We start from the raw sequence: 19,836 nt of genomic DNA on the forward strand, positions 1-19,836 counted from the left end.
CATTTGAAGAGTCATATATAATTACTTTCTCCTAAAAACAAAATGTCTCAAAGAAAGCCAAAGAAACATGCTAGCATAGAAAACCAAATAAACATAAAAATACAAAATTATAATCCCTCTCCAATTTTTATTTATCAAATTTACTTAGCTATTAGAACTACTGAAACTGTCCCAGGTAAGAGAAATAATTTCTTCTTGAAGTTATGGCCACACTATTTTCCTAAGTATGAAAAACAGTAATCGGCATCTTTATGTATTTATCATAGTTGTATTACGGCTTTTCAAGGTAGACCATACATAATTTTCATTTCAGCTGGACAGTCAAGCAGCTGAAATAATTCTTAATACAGTCTGATTAAAAGAAGCAAAAAGAAAAGTTCATACTCTGTTTCAATTCAGCTTGAATTTTCAAGCTAAAATGTCAGCAACTGAGAATTAGAATTTAAACTATCTTATGATAAATTTGTACATTTATTTTATATACTCCTAGAAGCTTGTTACCATGATTCTCTTCACCTTGTTTATCTAAACTGTACCCCTGACCTACCCTTACTCCTATTATATGCTAGCAATTCAGCCCGCCATCGTTGCCTTCCTCTGTGGAAGAATACCACAGATTTATGTTGTTCTCTAAGTTCATATTCTAGGAAAGATGGAATATTTATGAAGGACCAGAAAAAAATACTTTACAATCCTACAAGCCACTGAGTACACTTGGTGAAGAATGTTCCCTGAAGAAAGAACTGAGGGGAGTGTGTGTGTGCACTCACGTGTGCACGCACGTCTGTGTATGAGACACGCTGCCAGCTGCTTGACTTTAGCCCTTCAGAAGGAGGTACTGGTGTACCGCTCTCATTCTGCCAGTCACAGGGAGACTTTCTAGACCAGCAACCATTAAGAGCAGTGGGGTTTAAATTAAGTTACAAACACTCGAGTTGCATACCAGCTTGTTCTCGACTGGAGCAACTTTTATCTGTTCTAGACAAAAATTCTGTGGCAGAAGAAGTGTGAAGAATGCTGATGGGGGATAATACGAGTGCTACCTCCCCAGGGATGTCGTGAGAGTCCAACGACATGAGTGTGTAAAAGGCTCACAACGGCGGCTTGCGCACTATAGAAGCTCGACAGAGGTTGGCTGGAATGATTGGAGTCTCAACTGGGTATGTAATTTAAAGAAAGTGAAACATGGATGCTACTATGATTCCACGTGTGGAAACTATACGTCTCACATCATGAGGTTTTAAAGAATAATACCATAGAAGGCATTTGAATTACAGAGCTTTAAAACCGGATGTACAGCCAGCAACATCACAAAATGGCTTACCTCTTCTTCTTGGTGATAATGAGCACGTCGTTAAAGAGAAAGAAGTAGACTTGCTGTTTCGATGTCCTTCTTGAGAAAAGCACGGTGTCTTCTACGTAGGCTGTCAACTCACCTCTTTTTACCAACCACCGGGAAGAGGAGACTAGAGGAAAAGGCTACAGAAGGAGAAAAACTCAGTGTACGAAGCCAAATGAAAGTCCCTTTCAGAGTATTGGAGGGAAAATTAAAACTCACATCTAAACAGATGACACTGGTATACGTCATTATTTCATAAGTACATAACAGTGAAATATAATTAGAGAAGTACAGAACATTCTGCAAGAGAAAATGAAAAAAGAGCAATTGTTTTCCAATATAAAAACTATTAACTTGCCTATATGACAACTGAAACTCAATGAGAAGATATTATTGGGTCAGCCTAAAATTATTACCCTTCCTTAACTCTCAAAAGATGGACAGTGAGTCACTTAAAACTGAAAAGCCTCAAAAGGAAATCTATCAGTATCAACTGCTGCTATTATAAATATCACAAAACAGAACCCGATAATTGTAGTTAACAAGAAACAAAGAAGTCTGCATTCACTTATCAACTAAAAATATTTTATTCAACAGGAAAAACTCCCCACAAATTATGTTTTGTCTGCTGATTATTTACTTAGCTATATTTTGGAGGACACCTGTTCCTAAGTTTATAGCAGTTTTCCTCATGGAAATTCATCCCTGAAAGCATCAGGACACTTTCTGGCTGTGCAAATGATGCTCTTCCAAAAGAGTCCATCTGAATCTCACAGAAGAGGCTGCATCCAAGGAATTACATACTGCTTTTTCTTTATTCAGTGCCCAGTTTCCAACTAGAAAACTCACGAACCCACAGAATAATCCTTATCTTTAGGAGATCTTTTTTTTTTTAAGCTATCAGAAATGCTTAGTGCCAAAAATCTTTTTAAAAACTGTATCCACAGAGTAAGCAAAAGGGTTTGGACACACAAAATATAGCTGTAATAGTTCCAAAGGCCATCCTTTTCAGGGAACGGTGATTTAAAAATAGTGAGAGGAAATTGACGATACTAGAGAGGAAAGAAGAAGCTAAGAAAGGATTTCTCATATATATATATATATATACACACACACATATATATATATATTTTTTTAGTAAAGGGACTTTAATAAGGAGGCTGCTCATCAGTTATAGACTATTTTTCCTGAAGGTTTAAAAAGGAAGATGAAAGATTATGGCTGACCTCAAACCTTCAAAGCTGGCCATTAAGGGAGTTCATGGCGTTTCCAGCCCCCAAATCTCAAATCAAACGATTATCCAACTGGGATGGCTGAGACTTAAAAGGCCGATGACAGACAGAGAGATGCTTAGATAACTCGGGAGGACCCTACCATTCCACCCCAGAGGTCACCACAAGGGATCATGTGTCGGGTTTTGTCCCACGGAAGGGCTGCAATTACTGAGAACACAGTGTTATCTTGTTAGTGCGTGTAAGCCTACAGGATAAACCGACGGCAGTCTTGTGGCTAAGGTCCAGTGTACATGACACCCTAGAACTGTTCTTGGTTTAGGAGGTGGGGGAGGAATGTTTTTTAAACTTTTTTTTTTTTAAGTAGATCCATTTTTATGGATTCCTCATACCTCCATGAGGCAAAAATAAATTTCTTTTTTTTTTTAAATTTTATTTTATTATATTATGTTAATCACCATACAGTACATCCCCAGATTCCGATGTAAAGTTTGATGCTTCATTAGTTGCGTATAACACCCAGTGCACCATGCAATACGTGCCCTCCTTACTACCCATCACCAGTCTATCCCATTCCCCCACCCCCTCCCCTCTGAAGTCTTCAGTTTGTTTCTCATAGTCCATAGTCTCTCATGTTTCATTCCCCCTTCTGATTACCCCCCTTTTCTTTATCCCTTTCTTCCCCTACCGATCATCCTAGTTCTTATGTTCCATAGATGAGAGAAATCATATGATAATTGTCTTTCTCTGCTTGACTTATTTCACTTAGCATTATCTCCTCCAGTGCCGTCCATGTTGCAGCAAATGTTGAGAATTCGTTCTTTCTGATAGCTGAGTAATATTCCATTGTATATATGGACCACAGCTTCTTAATCCAGTCATCTGTTGAAGGGCATCTCGGCTCCTTCCATGATTTGGCTATTGTGGACAATGCAGCTATGAACATTGGGGTGCATATGGCCCTTCTCTTTACTACGTCTGTATCTTTGGGGTAAACACCCAGTAGTGCAATGGCTGGGTCATAGGGTAGTTCAATTTTTAACTTTTTAAGGGACCTCCACACTGTTTTCCAGAGTGGCTGTACCAACTTGCATTCCCACCAACAATGTAGGAGGGATCCCCTTTCTCCACATCCTCTCCAACAATTGTTGTTTCTTGCCTTGTCTATCTTTGCCATTCTAACTGGCGTAAGGTGGTATCTCAGTGTGGTTTTGATTTGAATTTCCCTGATGGCTAATGATTTTGAACATTTTTTCATGTGTCTGTTAGCCATTTGTATGTCTTCATTGGAAAAGTGTCTGTTCATATCTTCTGCCCATTTTATGATTTGTTTATTTGTTTCTCGTGTATTGAGTTTGAGAAGTTCTTTGTAGATCTTGGATACCAGTCCTTTATCTGTGGTGTCCTTTGCAAATATATTCTCCCATTCCGTGGGCTGTCTCTTAGTTTTTTTGACTGTTTCCTTGGCTGTGCAGAAGCTCTTTATCCTGATAAAGTCCCATAAGTTCATTTTATCTTTTATTTCTCTTGCCTTTGGAGATGTGTCGTGAAAAAGGTTGCTCTGGCCGATGTCATAGAAGTTGTTGCCTATGTTCTCCTCTAGAATTTTGATGGATTCCTGTCTCACATTGAGGTCTTTCATCCATTTGGAGTTTATTTTTGTGTATGGTGTGAGAGAGTGGTCAAGTTTCATTCTTTTGCATGTAGCTGTCCAATTTTCCCAGCACCATTTATTGAAGAGACTGTCTTTTTTCCACCGGATGTTTTTTCCTGCTTTATCAAAGATTAGTTGCCCAAAGAGCCGAGGGTCCATTTCTGGGTTCTCTATTCTGTTCCATTGGTCCATGTGTCTGTTTTTGTGCCAGTACCATGCTGTGTTTGTGATCACAGCTTTGTAGTACAGCTCGAAATCCGGCATTGTGATGCCCCCAGCGGTTTTCAAGATGTCAATGCTTTTTTTGAAAGCAAAAATCTGGTATTATAAATGTTTTTTGTTTCCAAATTTATTATTAGGAGATCAAACTCATTTCAATAGTTCTTTTTTTTTTTAAAGAAGAAACTATTAAAATGACCAAAGAAAAGAATCCAAATAAAGGAATTCCCCTAGTTAAGAAACTCTGACTAGAACCAAAAGTAGAAGAGAAATACACGAACAAAACTATATCCTTAAAAGTCCTGAAATAAGGCCTATGGAGAAAAGACTTTTCGTCCTTTTTGGTGTTAAGCTTCATCTTACAAAACTAGTTTCAGCATAAAATTTAACTAATTTTATATGCCACTGAGACAACGAAGAGTTGTTGAAGAATAATTTTTTTTTAAAGATTTTATTTATTTATTCGACAGAGACAGAGACAGCCAGCGAGAGAGGGAACATAAGCAGGGGGAGTGGGAGAGGAAGTAGCAGGCTCATAGTGGAGGAGCCTGACGTGGGGCTCGATCCCAGAACACCGGGAAGGAAGGCAGACGCTTAACCACTGCACCACCCAGGCGCCCCTGAAGAATAATTTTTTTAGTCCAGATAAAATTTATCATTTAACCATTTGAAAGTGTACGTGCAATTCGGTCACTTTTCGTACATTCATAGTGCGGTGCAGCGATCATCAGCACCTGGTTCCAGAACACTTTCATTACTTGAACGGGAAGTCATCAAGAGAGGGAGGCAAACCAAGAGAGACTCTTAACTATAGGAAACAAACTGAGGTTGCTGGAGGGGAGTTATACACAACTGATGAATTATTGAACACTACATCTGAAACTAATGATGTACTATGTGTTGGCTAATTGAATTTAAATAAATAAATAAATAAATAAACCCCGTATGCAGTAAGCAGTCACTCTCCAATCTGCCCTCCCCTCCCCCACAATAATCTACCCTCTAACTCCATAAATTTGCCTATTCTGGACATTTCCTATCAACAGAATTATATAAAACAGGACCTTCAAGTGGTAGCACGTATCAGAACTTCAATCCTTTTTTACGGTTAAACACTACTTTGTTGCATGAATGTAGCACATTTTATTTATCAATTCACCCATTTTCTTGATGGACATTGGGGTCGTTTCTACTTTTTTGGCTATTGTGAATAATGCTGCCATGAACATTCACATACAGCTTTTCTTGTGAATGACCGTCTTCAATTCCCTTGAGCATATGCCTAGGAGTGGAATTGCTGGGTCATATAGTAATCCTATTTTAACTTTTTGAGAAGCCACCAAACTCTCTTCTACAATGCACAGATTTTTTAATACCTCAGAGTTCTGCATTTTGTCTGCTCTATCTTGGACTTCTACTTATCAGCAAGGTCCCCAAATAATGACCAGCAAACCTATCCACCCACCAATACACCACCCCACTCAATTACACTTAATTTATGGCTCATGGTATAGCCTGACAATCGTCAACTTCCCCATGAGCTCATTCATAAGGGCAAACTTTCCATTACAAGACAAAAAAATAATCCTCCCCAACTCTGTGGAGGCAACTTTTAGAAAAAGCTGTGGTCTAGTGGAAAAAACTTGGATTTGAGGCACACACTGGTGTCTGCTCTTAGTTTGGTGACCAACTTTTTCTCCACAGCCCTCACTTCCTTCCTCCTCCTGCCAAGGTTCTTGGATGAAAAGTCTAATCTGTTTAATTAGTTTCACATCCTATTCACTCTTCATCCCTCTGCAACTTGCCTACCAGGCCTATGAAACTATCCTGACAAAGAATCTGAATGGTATTGGTACTCGCTTACTATGAATCAGATCTGTTCCAAGTCCTTTACGTCTAGTAATTAATTTAATCCTCACAATAACTCCCTGAGAGAAAGTATTACTATCAGTTCCATTTTAAGGTTCAGAAAACTAAGACATAAGGTAATACCCAAGCTCATATAGCTAGTAGGTGGTGGAGTTGTTTTCTAATTTGCAATTTGCTAAAGGGTTTTTTTTCCTTAACTTTTTCTTATCTCTTTGAGCTTATACATTGAAGATATTAACCTCTCATCTATACGTGAGTTGCAAATATTTTTCAGTTTGCTATTTCTCTTTTCACTTTTTTAGGTCTTATTTTCCCCTCCATAGAGAAATTTAAAAATTTTTTCATATAAATGAACTTATCAAATTTTTTTTATGACTTCCGGATTTGGAATAAGTTCAAAAGGCCTTTCCCATGTTGTTAAAGTGTCACTTCCCCGCTTAGAATTTTTCAGGGGCTCCCAAATGACCTTGTTCAGCTGCTCCTCTTGGCACACAAGGCCCCCACGTGAGCTGTGCTGTTTACTGCTTGGCTCCGCCTTGCTCCCCCTGCACCTCACGCCTGCCCATACTGGATGCATACAATTGCTGGGCTACAGCTGCTGAAACCATGCCCTATGCACTTGTTCCTACTCTTTACTTCTACAAGACCCTTCCTAACTCACCTTTCAAGATTCAGCTCAAACATACCTCCGGTATGAAGCCTTACCTGACTACTACAAGCTCCCCACCCCTGTATGCCTTACAGGTAGGGCTGACCACCCCTCCCCATTGAGAGTATTCTTTAAAAAAATAAAAATAAAAAGGGTGGGGGAGGAGGCAAACCATAAAATGGACTCTTAACTACAGAGAACAAACTGAGGGTTGCTGAAGGGGAGGTGGGTGGGAGATGGGTTAAGTGGGTGATGGGGATTAAGGAGGGCATTTTTGATGCACACTGGGTGTTGCATGTAAGTGATGAATCACTAAATTCTAAAAAAAAAAAAAATTAAAAAGGAAAGAGGTTTTTCAATTGCCTTCATCTACAGTGACAGCTGCAGACGTTGCCAACTCCTCTGCACTTCGGTGGTCTCCAATTAGACTGTAAGTTCCCTGAGGGCAGGGGTCACGTTTTGGTTTTCCTGCTGCCTTCCANCTACAGTGACAGCTGCAGACGTTGCCAACTCCTCTGCACTTCGGTGGTCTCCAATTAGACTGTAAGTTCCCTGAGGGCAGGGGTCACGTTTTGGTTTTCCTGCTGCCTTCCACAAAGAAAGCGCTCACAAAATTTGTTCAAACAACACATGTGCTTGGACAAATCATTTAACTTCTTCGAACATCTATCTTCTCGTCTTTAAAATGAACTGAATAAAAATGTCCACTGTTGTCCATAAAGTGTTCGAAATAAGGTCCTCAGATTTTATTAGTATTCCTAAGTAGTCTGACTGAAGTACCTCATTGTAAATCTAAACATAGAATATCTTCCTTTAGGCTTGCAAATATTTTAATCATTCAACCAAAAGAAAACAAAGAACCCAAAATTCATGAACTCAATTGACGTTAATCATTTACTTTTAAGGACCTTGGGGTAAGCATTTTTCAATTACAAGTTAATTTGGGGCTCTAGACTAGTAGAGCTTAAAGATATCTTAAGCCAGTTGATTTCCAGTGAAGAAAAAAAGAAAAAAGAAAAACAGTTAGGGAAGGGATTTACCATCTCTAAAAATCAAAATGGTTAGGAATTTATAATCTTTAAAAAGGAGGAGATAAAACTTTTGATATCTAGGTATATTTTCTTTTTTTTTTTTAATTTTATTTTATTATATTATGTTAATCACCATACAGTACATCCCCAGATTCCGATGTAAAGTTTGATGCTTCATTAGTTGCGTATAACACCCAGTGCACCATGCAATACGTGCCCTCCTTACTACCCATCACCAGTCTATCCCATTCCCCCACCCCCTCCCCTCTGAAGTCTTCAGTTTGTTTCTCATAGTCCATAGTCTCTCATGTTTCATTCCCCCTTCTGATTACCCCCCTTTTCTTTATCCCTTTCTTCCCCTACCGATCATCCTAGTTCTTATGTTCCATAGATGAGAGAAATCATATGATAATTGTCTTTCTCTGCTTGACTTATTTCACTTAGCATTATCTCCTCCAGTGCCGTCCATGTTGCAGCAAATGTTGAGAATTCGTTCTTTCTGATAGCTGAGTAATATTCCATTGTATATATGGACCACAGCTTCTTAATCCAGTCATCTGTTGAAGGGCATCTCGGCTCCTTCCATGATTTGGCTATTGTGGACAATGCAGCTATGAACATTGGGGTGCATATGGCCCTTCTCTTTACTACGTCTGTATCTTTGGGGTAAACACCCAGTAGTGCAATGGCTGGGTCATAGGGTAGTTCAATTTTTAACTTTTTAAGGGACCTCCACACTGTTTTCCAGAGTGGCTGTACCAACTTGCATTCCCACCAACAATGTAGGAGGGATCCCCTTTCTCCACATCCTCTCCAACAATTGTTGTTTCTTGCCTTGTCTATCTTTGCCATTCTAACTGGCGTAAGGTGGTATCTCAGTGTGGTTTTGATTTGAATTTCCCTGATGGCTAATGATTTTGAACATTTTTTCATGTGTCTGTTAGCCATTTGTATGTCTTCATTGGAAAAGTGTCTGTTCATATCTTCTGCCCATTTTATGATTTGTTTATTTGTTTCTCGTGTATTGAGTTTGAGAAGTTCTTTGTAGATCTTGGATACCAGTCCTTTATCTGTGGTGTCCTTTGCAAATATATTCTCCCATTCCGTGGGCTGTCTCTTAGTTTTTTTGACTGTTTCCTTGGCTGTGCAGAAGCTCTTTATCCTGATAAAGTCCCATAAGTTCATTTTATCTTTTATTTCTCTTGCCTTTGGAGATGTGTCGTGAAAAAGGTTGCTCTGGCCGATGTCATAGAAGTTGTTGCCTATGTTCTCCTCTAGAATTTTGATGGATTCCTGTCTCACATTGAGGTCTTTCATCCATTTGGAGTTTATTTTTGTGTATGCTGTGAGAGAGTGGTCAAGTTTCATTCTTTTGCATGTAGCTGTCCAATTTTCCCAGCACCATTTATTGAAGAGACTGTCTTTTTTTCTAGGTATATTTTCTAAACTACTTAGAAACAAATTACAGAGAAGGACAAATTTCTTTTGGAGGGATGGAGGAAAGATGGGTTTGGAAATTGCCCATCTATGTTTCTGTAGAAGGACAGTACAACAAAGTTGATGCGTGTGTTTGTTTTTAGCAAGTACACATCATCTTCTGTTCTAAGAATCACGCATCACGCTCCTGCATCTAAACTGTTGTAGTCAGGATGTTCTGGTGAAAGACTTGACACTGATCTGCAAGTGGGGACATACGGGCCCTTGGCCTGATTCTACCACCACTTGCCCAGTGACCCCGTTAACAATTACATATTCTCTGGGCTTTATTTTCCTCATTTATAAAATAAAAACACATAGCTATACGGTACCAGTGTTCCTCCAACTGCAACAGCAAGGCAGAGAACCTTCTCTCTGCCTAAGACCATGAAAGGCTCATCCACCACACAATTTTGGAGCACTTCTACTATGAAAAAATACGACCAGTCATTTTAAGTTGCTTAATTAAATTAACAAGTTACAAAATAAAATAGAATCACAATCCTGAGTGCTCGCATCCATTAAGAACTCAGCTGTGAGCCAACAAAGGACTATGACCTAGATTTGCCATGAGTGGTCATTTTCTTCATTATACATCCTGTCATCCACTCCTAAGCAGTATCAGACAAGGGAGCACATGTCCAAAAAGAATTATGGAAGAAAAACAAATTTGGAAAGAACACTCCACTAACAATCTTATTTTTCCCCCTTTTTTCTTTTTTTTTCAAACTGGAAGAGGAGTGTCTTTAATTTAGGAGAACATGTGCTACAATTCATGGGATTTTGGTTTTGTTTTGCAGGACACTTTGAGAATAGTAAAGAAATCGCCTTTCCATTCTAAAATTCTATTTTTTTTTTTTTACTACCCTTTTCCCTAACTTTGGGGAGGGGGTTGGGGGAATGTGCTAATTAGATAAAACTAACCTTGTGGCCTGGAGAAAGGCAACTTTATCTAGTGACCATAAGCAAGAACAGAGCTGCCTGGAGCTTCTGTGACTCCCTCAGCCAGTCCTGTCCCTCTCCGGTCAATTTATGGCCCTTCTTTGAAAAGCAAATTCCTATCTACTTTGTTGCCCTCAACTATCTCTCTCTATTTACATAAGATTTAAGCAAGAGCAGTAATAAATCTGTTTATGAAGAAATACAAGAATACCTTAATTTTAAATTCCAACTGCGAGTTAATTGTGTACATCATTTCAGTCCTTTCCATCTTCCGAGCTCCTTCATTGCACAGTCGAACCAACTGAGAACACAGAATAATAAGGAGGGTTAAGAGGTCAAGGAGAGAAACCTCAATTTCAAATGCAGATCTCTCCCAGGAAATAATTTGCACTTGGGAAGCTCCAGAGACTCATTTCTGACAGTTAAAGAACTCACAGTTTTACACAGTTAAGACATTGTACCCAGTTAAAAATGGTGTCATTAGGATGTGAAGACAGAGGGGGAAAAGGTCCTGAAAAGTCTCCAGGACACATGTCCTCTGAGGGCTCTCCCACAGTCTGATCTCGGGCCTTCCGCTCCTTTCCTCTGCCCCCCACCCCCTTCACCAGGGAAATCTCAGCCAGACTCCAGGCAAGCTGCTCCTCTCTCCCCGCTTCCAAATCCCCGTGGCTGGGGCAACTACCAACTGCAAAGGCAATTTTTAAGCAGAGTTCTACCTGCAAGGCATGTGACCAATACACAGGATGCCAAAAAGAGGGAAGCCTTTGGGTGGAACCTAACAGCCAATGGTTTTTCAAGGATGAACAAGCTAAGGGAAATTCAATTTAACTACAACTACTGAATTATCTATGAACTGAATGTATTCAAAGACCTTTGATGAGGGCCTGTGATTTATAATAAAAAAAGATCTGTTTGGTCTTGGTCCCTAGTTCCCAGCACACAGTCCTTTCAGCCCATTTAATTTCCTATGTAAGAGCCATGGGGGCATCTTTAGTTATGTTTACTTTTGTTCCCAGTTCCTGAAATTTCCAGAGCGATAATGCTGAAAAGGGTGTCTTCTTATTCCTAACAAGCCCCTTTCCACCCCATCTGAGCTTATCTCAGTGAGGCAGCTTTTAAGCCCCGAAGGATAGGGCTGGTTGCCAGGGGAGTCAACCAAGTGATTAGAGAGGGTTGTAACTTTCAGCCCCACCAGACCCTCCCCCACCAGACTTTGGGGGAGGGGAGAGGGCTGACGATTGGCTTGACCACTAACGCCCAATGACAGAATCAATCATGCCTATGGAATGCAGCCTCCATAAAAATCCCTGGACTGTGACATTCAGAGAGCTTCCAGGTTGGTGAACAGAACACATCCATGTGCCGGGAGGGTGGTCAACCCCACCCTCCATGGAGACAGACACTCCTGTGCTCGAGACCCTTTCACACCTCGTCCTAGCAACAGTCCGGGCAGAGTGAACACCTTGAGCACAGGGCCTACAATGGCAAAGCGGCTGCGGTGCCCGAGAAGGCAAGAGATTCAGATACAAGGAAGAGGGCACAAGATGAAGTGACAGGAGGCCAGGGTCAAAGCCCACAAGTCCTTAAAGCATCTGGATTGTATACTTCAAGTGCAAAGAGAAAGCCTTACTAGCAGGCTTTCAGCAGGGGATGGATACGATGCAGTTTATGCTATGATCACATGCTTTCCCCCACGTATTTATTCAATCCCCTATTGATGGACGCTTCAGGAATTTCCGATTGCTTAATAGATTTCTAGATTTGGAGGGTACCCCTATCTTCAGTGACAGCTTATCTTTCAGTCTGAACCTAAAGAGTTCATGGATGCAGGGACGACGGATGGCTATACCTGATTACAAGTAGGGGCTGGAAACATCCTGGCCAGGGTCAGGGGCAATCTGAAACTGTCATAACCTGAAAGGATTAAGACATCTCAGAGGGAAATCTAACCAGGCAGCCATTGCTCCAGACATTTTTACAAAATCTCTTGAGGAGAATGTTCACAGCTCCCAAATCTATGTTCCCTGACTTGGTCTGTCCCCTAGGCTCTACCTCCCATTACCTATATGGCCCACAGGCAGCTCGAACTCTGAATGAGAATGACCAAACCTGAGCACCACCTTCATCACCCACTCCCTGCGGCTCTGTGTCCTCTAGGTCAGGGACCAGTTCCAGCATTATCCGCCTTCCCAACCTGAAAACCCTGGCCCTCACTGCTCTCAGACGCCTCCCTCTCCTTGGTCCTCCATACCCCAGCAGTCATAACATTTCTTTAATGTTGCTGTCCCGCGTTCCACGTCCCTCCCTTTGCCTTGTGCCGGGAACTCAGGCTCAAACCCCCTCTTCCCTGGGTTACTGACCTACCAATTCTCTGCCATCCGTTGCCTCTACCCTACCCTTACGCATCCTGGAGATAATGCTGTCAGTGTTTGTAAGTTCAAATCTGATCATGAAACGCCTTGGCTTAAAATCCTTGGAAGGCTCCCCTCAGCTTTCAGAATTAGGTCTTAGCAATATCATGATCTGGCAACTGCTCTTATCCTGGGTCTCAGCCCTACAAAATTTCTGGCCAAAGCACCGCATTCCATCCTGCCTTTGCCCTTTTGCATGTGTGTTTCCCTCTGCCTGAACACGCTTCAGCCTACTCTGTCTGATCGACTCCTTCTTATCTAGACTTATAACCCCCTACCTGTCTTTCAGGACTTATCTGGGGCATTTCCTCTCCAAAGAGAATGGAGAGCAGAGAGTCGTGATATTTCCATATTTATCAGCCTACTGCCACAGCCCAGCACCTAAAAATACAAGGAACACTAAGCAAATGTTTTTGTGTAAATTGCCTTCAGAGACCGTTTATAAGTCACTTACAAAAAAAAAAAGTGTGGGGGAGAGCAGTTCCTTCATAGTTATCCTGCTTTAAAATGAGAAGGGAAAATGGCATTAAGTTTGGGTTATCATCTTCTTTCCTGAACTTCCAAATATCGATTCTATCAGCAAAAGTCGGTGAAGTAAGCCACCACATCAGAAGACAATGTTTCAGAGAGCATATTAGAAACAAAAGAGTTTCCCAAATGTCTTAAGCAATTGTCTCATCAGCAGAGCCCATTTTAATGACTATTTCAAAGGGACAAGTACTAATTTGCATATGTGTGCTCTGGTGTTTTTATTAAAATCAGGCTCGGTATATTAAAATAATGCCCTCCTTCAGCAGCTGTCAAAGCTTTATTAAATTCAACTCACTAACTTTATTTAGGCCAACTTTATTTAAAAAATAAAAGCTCAAACCCTCTAACCAAGAAATATAAATTAAAAATAAAATATTTTCAATCTACCAAATTCACAAAGATTAAAAGAATATTTGATGCTGGGAAGTGTGCAGTCCTCCCAGGACTAGGAGACGTAAATTTCTGTTGTTTATAAGCCACCCAGTCTGTAGTATTTTATTACAGCAGCTTGAATGGACTAAGACACAGATAAACTTCCTTTGAATATAAAAATGTATATTAGAATAATAAACAACTAGCTCACAAAACCCATGATTTTGTAGGTACTATTGGCAAGAATGAGGATATGTAAAATAGAGTCACCTTAAAGTTGATTAAAAGAAACAGTACAGGGGTGCGTGGGTGGCTCACTCAGTTAACCGACTCTCGATTTCGGCTCGTATCATGATCTCAGGGTCCCGGGGTTGAGCTCCGCGTCGGGCTCCGCGCTCAGCACGGAGTCTGCATGAGGATTCTCTTTCTCCCTCGCCTCTGCCCCTCCCGCTCACTTTCTCTCTCTGTCTCTCTAAAATAAATAAGCAAATCTTTAAAAAAAAAAAAAAAAGAAGAAGAAGAAGAAGAAGGAAAAAAACTACCTCATGGTAAAGTGGTGCAAAAACATACCAGACTCGGAGGTGGTGTGGGAGCTGCAAGTGGTTGGGGAAGCTTCTGGCGCTATCATTGTCTCTGTCCCCCTCTGCCTGCTCATACAGTATCTTCATTGACTCCTACACCTTCTACTGCTTTCTCTCAGCTCGATATTCCGATCAGCATTTAAATGTACCCACGTTTTTCTAATCTTTAAACAAACAAATAGACGTTCCCACACTTACCTTTTAGCTATAGCTCTCTCTCTCTCTCTCTCTCTCCACTGCCAGCCCCAGTGTTGAAACAGCTACACTTGCTGGCCCGCTACATCTCCACACCTCCCACGCATTCCTCAACACACTGCAATCCAGCTTCCACGCACACCACTGTGGGTGTGGGGCACAACCCACCTGATGATAAACCCATGAATGCTTCACTCATTATTCACTTTATCTTTCAGGAGCGCTCAACCAGGCTGACCGTCCTTCCACCAAATCATCTGCCATTTGCCAGGCCATTATGGTCTTCCTCCTTCTTTGGTATGTTTTGTTTTTTAAGTCTTCTCTGTGGGTACCTTTTCCCTAAACAAGATGAACGGTGGTGGTATTCTTCACGGTTGTGTCCCAGACTCACCACTCTTCTTACTTTACAAACTCCTTCTGGGTATCTCATCCAGTTTTCTCCCAGCTTCAGAAATCACTGTATGCCCATGACTCCCAAATCCAGGTCTCCAATTCTAGTCTCTCCAGTGAGCTCCTGACCTGTTCATTCAGCCAACTTGAATATTCCATAAGAACCTCTATTATCACATATCTAAAATGGGCTCATCAGCTTCTCCCTATGCTCCTATCGTAAAGGTAAATAAGAGTATCCATCTAGTTGCCCAAGCCAGAGACCATATTCCTTGACTTCTGATCTTAAACACACTCACCCAATCAATCTCTGTGCCTATGTCCCTAATATTATATATTACTTCTCTACATCTTACTATACATCCATAAGGGCCTCTGTCACCTCTAGCCTAATCAACCAAAAAAACCTCACAACTGGGGACGCCTGGGTGGCGCAGTCGTTGAGCGTCTGCCTTCGGCTCAGGGCGTGATCCCAGCGTTCTGGGATCGAGCCCCACATCAGGCTCCTCCGCTGGGAGCCTGCTTCTTCCTCTCCCACTCCCCGTGCTTGTGTTCCCTCTCTCACTGGCTGTCTCTCTCTGTCAAATAAATAAAATCTTTAAAACAAAAAAAACAAAAAAACCCTCACAACTGGCTCCGTCCCCATTGTCACCTTTACAACACATGAATTTATAGCTTCTGCATCATTGTAAGAGAAGGTCCACACTTCCCTAACACTGGCTCCCTGGTGTCCTTTCCTAGACTGGGCTCTATAGCCCCACGTGAAGAACATTTCGGTTCTTCGAATCCTCCAAATATTTTTCTTAGCTTTGGGTTTCTACACATACCCAAGACACTCTCTTTCCCCCCAAGCCCTGGTTCAGAGTTCAACTTGCTTTAGGTTTTAGCTTAAACATCACTATGTTCTCCCCTACCATGTCACTCCCCAGCCTTCATTGTAATTCTTACTTAACACCTTCCTTCCCCTTTACACAGCACGTCACATGAGGGTATTAGCCACAACCGTCTTACGTCTGCCTCACCGTATTTTCAGGGGCTGGCATCATGCCTGGCACAGTAGGTCATACTCCGTAAATAGCTGTGTAATGGAAGAATGAATAAACGACTATCCAGACCAAAAGAAAATGAGATCTCTATTGGCCCTTAGAGCAAGACTGCGTAAAGCAATAAAAATACTAATTTCACTTAAGTACAGCAAATATTATTTTGTTTCTCAGCTACCTAAAGAATGCTGCAAATGGCACTGAGAACTCCCAAAGTTCAACATCAAACCCAGATGCACGCACTTCCAAGATGCTGACCGGTTTACTGTGTGATGAGATAGCTATTCAACAGTTACCTTGCTCACTTCCTTTAGGGCTCTTTTGCAGGCCTCATACTTCGGAGAGTCCTTCGGTGTTTTCTGACAGATAGTCTGCAGTGACGTAAAAGAAAAACAAAAATCAACCAGTTTATTTTATTAAGTAAAATAAAACCAAGGCCCAGCCACATCCTCTTACTCATAGGCATCAAACAGAGGTGGAAGGTAAGTTGGGAACTGGTACCTTGAATGTAGGTGAGTACCAGGCCTACAAATCCGAAAGTCAGGGTCAGCATTGTTATATATGCTCTGGGAGAAGCAGAGAGAGAAGCCCAGAGTCCCATCTGTGAACTTCTGTTAATGGTTCTCACATTTTTGACTATGACCCACTGTTAAAAATCCATTTACATCAGCAACCAGTACATGCGTACATAAAAATGAAAAAAGGCTTTTTAAAAATAATACTTAATCACATTATGAACTGTGTATATATCACATATCACACATTCTATTCTATTTCACTTTTTTAAAAAATATTTTATTTATTTGAGAGAGAGACACACACACACAGATAGCAGCAGAGACAGTGAGAGAGTGCAAGCAGGGAGAAGAGGGAGAAGCAGGCTCCCCGCTGAGCAGGGAGCCCAATGCAGAGCTCAGTCCCAGAACCTTGGGATCCTGACCTGAGCCCAAGGCAGACGCTTAACTGACTAAGCCACCCAGGCACCTCTCTGTTTCATTTTTTTTTAATAAACACTGCTTATGATTCAAAAATCAATTTCATGACCCACTAATGTGTACAGAAGCAGTATGAAAAATACCGGTTTATGTCCCTAAAAGCAGGCATCCTGGGTCCCAAGCTGTCTTTGCACATTTCAATTTTATGTAAAATTTTGTGTACACTGAATTTTGTAGGGAGAATGAGTCTAGCTTTACTCAGAATCACAACAGGGTCTCTGACCCAAAAAAATTTTGAGCCCACTGGCCATTCATGGCATTAACCTCCAACATGGTACAACAATGTATTAGATTCCGTGAGTCCCAATCTATTCAAACAATTTTCTCAAAATTAAACAGAGAAAATATAGAAGGCTGAGAGATCAGAGCATCTACACAGAATCTAAAGAAATATGGCTAAAATACATTTTAAGAAGAAAAAGAACCCTGAAAATTCATACCACTGCAAGAAATGTTGTATTTAGAAAGTACCCATTTCTCATTTAAAAAATAGCAAAATTTGAAATAATATTTCTCTAGATCAAAGTTTCATATTTAGAAATTTTATAAAATAAACTTTTTTTAATGACTTCTTACTGCTGATAAAATCTTATGGAAGAAAGTACAGTAGCTGCTCCCTGGATATGTCTTTGAAAAATTCACAACGTTTACATAACTCAGGACAAGCCTGTATCCTATATACATGAATTTATATGAGTGTCTATTATTGTGTCAGGCTTACCATTCACTACTTCATTCGTTTTCATGCCAATCCTCCAAGTATATATTATACTTATGCTTCAGATGAAATTAGGCAATTTGCCAGGAATCATACTGTAAGTGGGAGAGCCAGAATTTGTGCCCAGATCTTACTCCAAAAGCCACATGGCTTCTAGGACACCAAGTTTACCTACCAGAGTCCCTTCTCTCAGAGTGCTGCGGGTGTTCAGATGGGGAGGAAGACATATCGGCTTAGGAGGGCACTGAGTAAGGAAGGCTTCACGAAAGAAGGAGCATTAGAGCTAGTGCCTGAAAGATGTGCTTGTTTTAGTAGTGACAGCCAACGACAACGTGAACGAAGATGCAGAGTGGGAAAGTCAGGGAACAAGTGTGGATGGATCCTACAAATAAACCTTTTTAAAGCCAAAATTTGGTTTTGATAACCTGGCTGCCTTCTACCCTTAGACAGGAGAAATGCTGATCTCAAAAAAAAAAAAAAAGAAAAAAAAATCAGAGAGCTAAATTTTCAAAATTCTGCAAGTTTTCCAATATTAACAAGGAAAGGAGTTCCAAAACCACAAAAGTGTATGAAGGTAGTAAATTGAGGTGAAGCTGGAGAGCAGCAGGGTGTTAGGAATTCTGAGACAATGACCAACCCCCCACCCCCCCAAACCAGGCAGCAGAGCCAACAAAGTGACTACGATCACATGCTTTTGCTCACTGCAAAATGTCAGTGCTTTTAGAAAATCTCTGTGAATTTATAATGGAACATGGAAAATGGAATTTATTTTGTAACCTTATTCAATCATAATTTTTTGCTGTATTTTTATTCTGTGTTTTGACATGCAAAAATCAAGTACGTTAAAACTGACATTTACATTATGATCCAATTTTAAAGTAACACTATGGCAAAATATTTTAATTTGATCGAAAAGACACTATTTAGCCCACTAGCCAGTTGGGAGCTGTGCCGGGGCACCTGGTTCTTCTCTCGTCATTGCTGCTGTGGTTCCGGCCCAGCCGGTATGCAGCCCTCCCATCCCCCCTTGCTGTCTGCTGTCCTCCCAGCTGCATTTCAGACCAGACAGTCTCTACTCACTGCCCCCAGCCATGTCTTGCCACCATTCAAAATCAAATCCTTGTTTTCTTCGTGAATGTTCCCTAAAATAAGAAGGATGCTGGCCTTTTCTTACCTTATTTGTGCAAGAGAAAACAAGGGCAAGTTCATGCCTTCTAATGCTGAAGTGTCTCATCCCCATGTGCTTTAGAAGCACCACAGCATCTTGGAACACTCAAGGGAAGGGATCTGGGTGATCAATTTGAGGAAACTGAGGCTGAAGGTGTTAGGTGACTTGCCCAATGTCACATGCCTAGTGGCTCAGGGGGAAATGGAATCCAAGCCTCTTGTCTTCAATAAGCCAATATTTTTCCCATTTCAAAAAATGTTAAGTGAGTGATGCAATCTGAAATCTTCATAGCACCTACACGAGCCTAAGTTGAAGGTAATTTCCAAAGATATCAGACACAGTGAGACTTTCCAACTGAATAGCACCTTCTCACTCAGTTGGAGGATTTTAAAGAAGAGATATAGTACATTGATTTAAGTGAAACAAGAACAATTTTCTTAACCAGATTGATAGCAGCACAGCTACCCACAGAGGAAAGAGCCATTAGATCATGTCTTACGTCCATTAGCAGGGGCAGGCGAGTCACCCTCTGCATGGGGAGAATGAGGAAGGAGATCATGGGTAAGTTCCTACAGTCTTCGTGGGACTCAATTCGTGACAGTACTTCCTTAAAAGATGGGTTGGTGGCTCTGAGAAGAAACAAAGAAAGAAGAAATTAAAAATACTTCTTCCTCAAGTTAAGAAGTAAAAACATATTACAGGCATACCTCAAAGATATCGTGGGTTTGGTTCCAGACCACTACAATAAAGCAAATATTACAATAAAGCAAATATTGCAATAAAGCGAGTCAAAGGAATTTTTAGTTTCCCAGTGTGTATTAAAAGTCATGCTTACATCACACTGTAGTCTATTAAGTGTGCGAGAGCATTATGTCTTAAAAAAAAGATGCACATACCTTAATCAAAACATACTTTATGGCTAAAAAATGCTAAACATTATGTGAGCTCTCGGTGAGTCATAATCACTGACCACAGATCACCGTAACACATAATATTAATGAAAATGTTTTAAATATTGTGA

General features: G+C 40.8%; 1 protein-coding gene across 2 annotated transcripts in view; it reads right to left on the reverse strand.

The window, feature by feature from the left end:
• Nucleotides 1-19,836, reverse strand: part of ARHGEF26 (Rho guanine nucleotide exchange factor 26) — a 118,696-nt gene that overhangs the window by 31,598 nt on the left and 67,262 nt on the right. For both annotated transcript variants that reach the window (XM_019805375.2, XM_002924706.4), the window contains 4 exons: nt 19,315-19,444; nt 16,231-16,305; nt 10,623-10,712; nt 1,325-1,479 (listed from right to left, as the gene is read on the reverse strand). In XM_019805375.2, coding sequence (XP_019660934.2) covers nt 1,325-1,479; nt 10,623-10,712; nt 16,231-16,305; nt 19,315-19,444 — 450 coding nt within the window. The remainder of the gene's footprint in view (nt 1-1,324; nt 1,480-10,622; nt 10,713-16,230; nt 16,306-19,314; nt 19,445-19,836) is intronic.

Source organism: Ailuropoda melanoleuca, chromosome 1, assembly GCF_002007445.2.
Source record: "Ailuropoda melanoleuca isolate Jingjing chromosome 1, ASM200744v2, whole genome shotgun sequence".
NCBI lineage: Eukaryota > Metazoa > Chordata > Mammalia > Carnivora > Ursidae > Ailuropoda > Ailuropoda melanoleuca.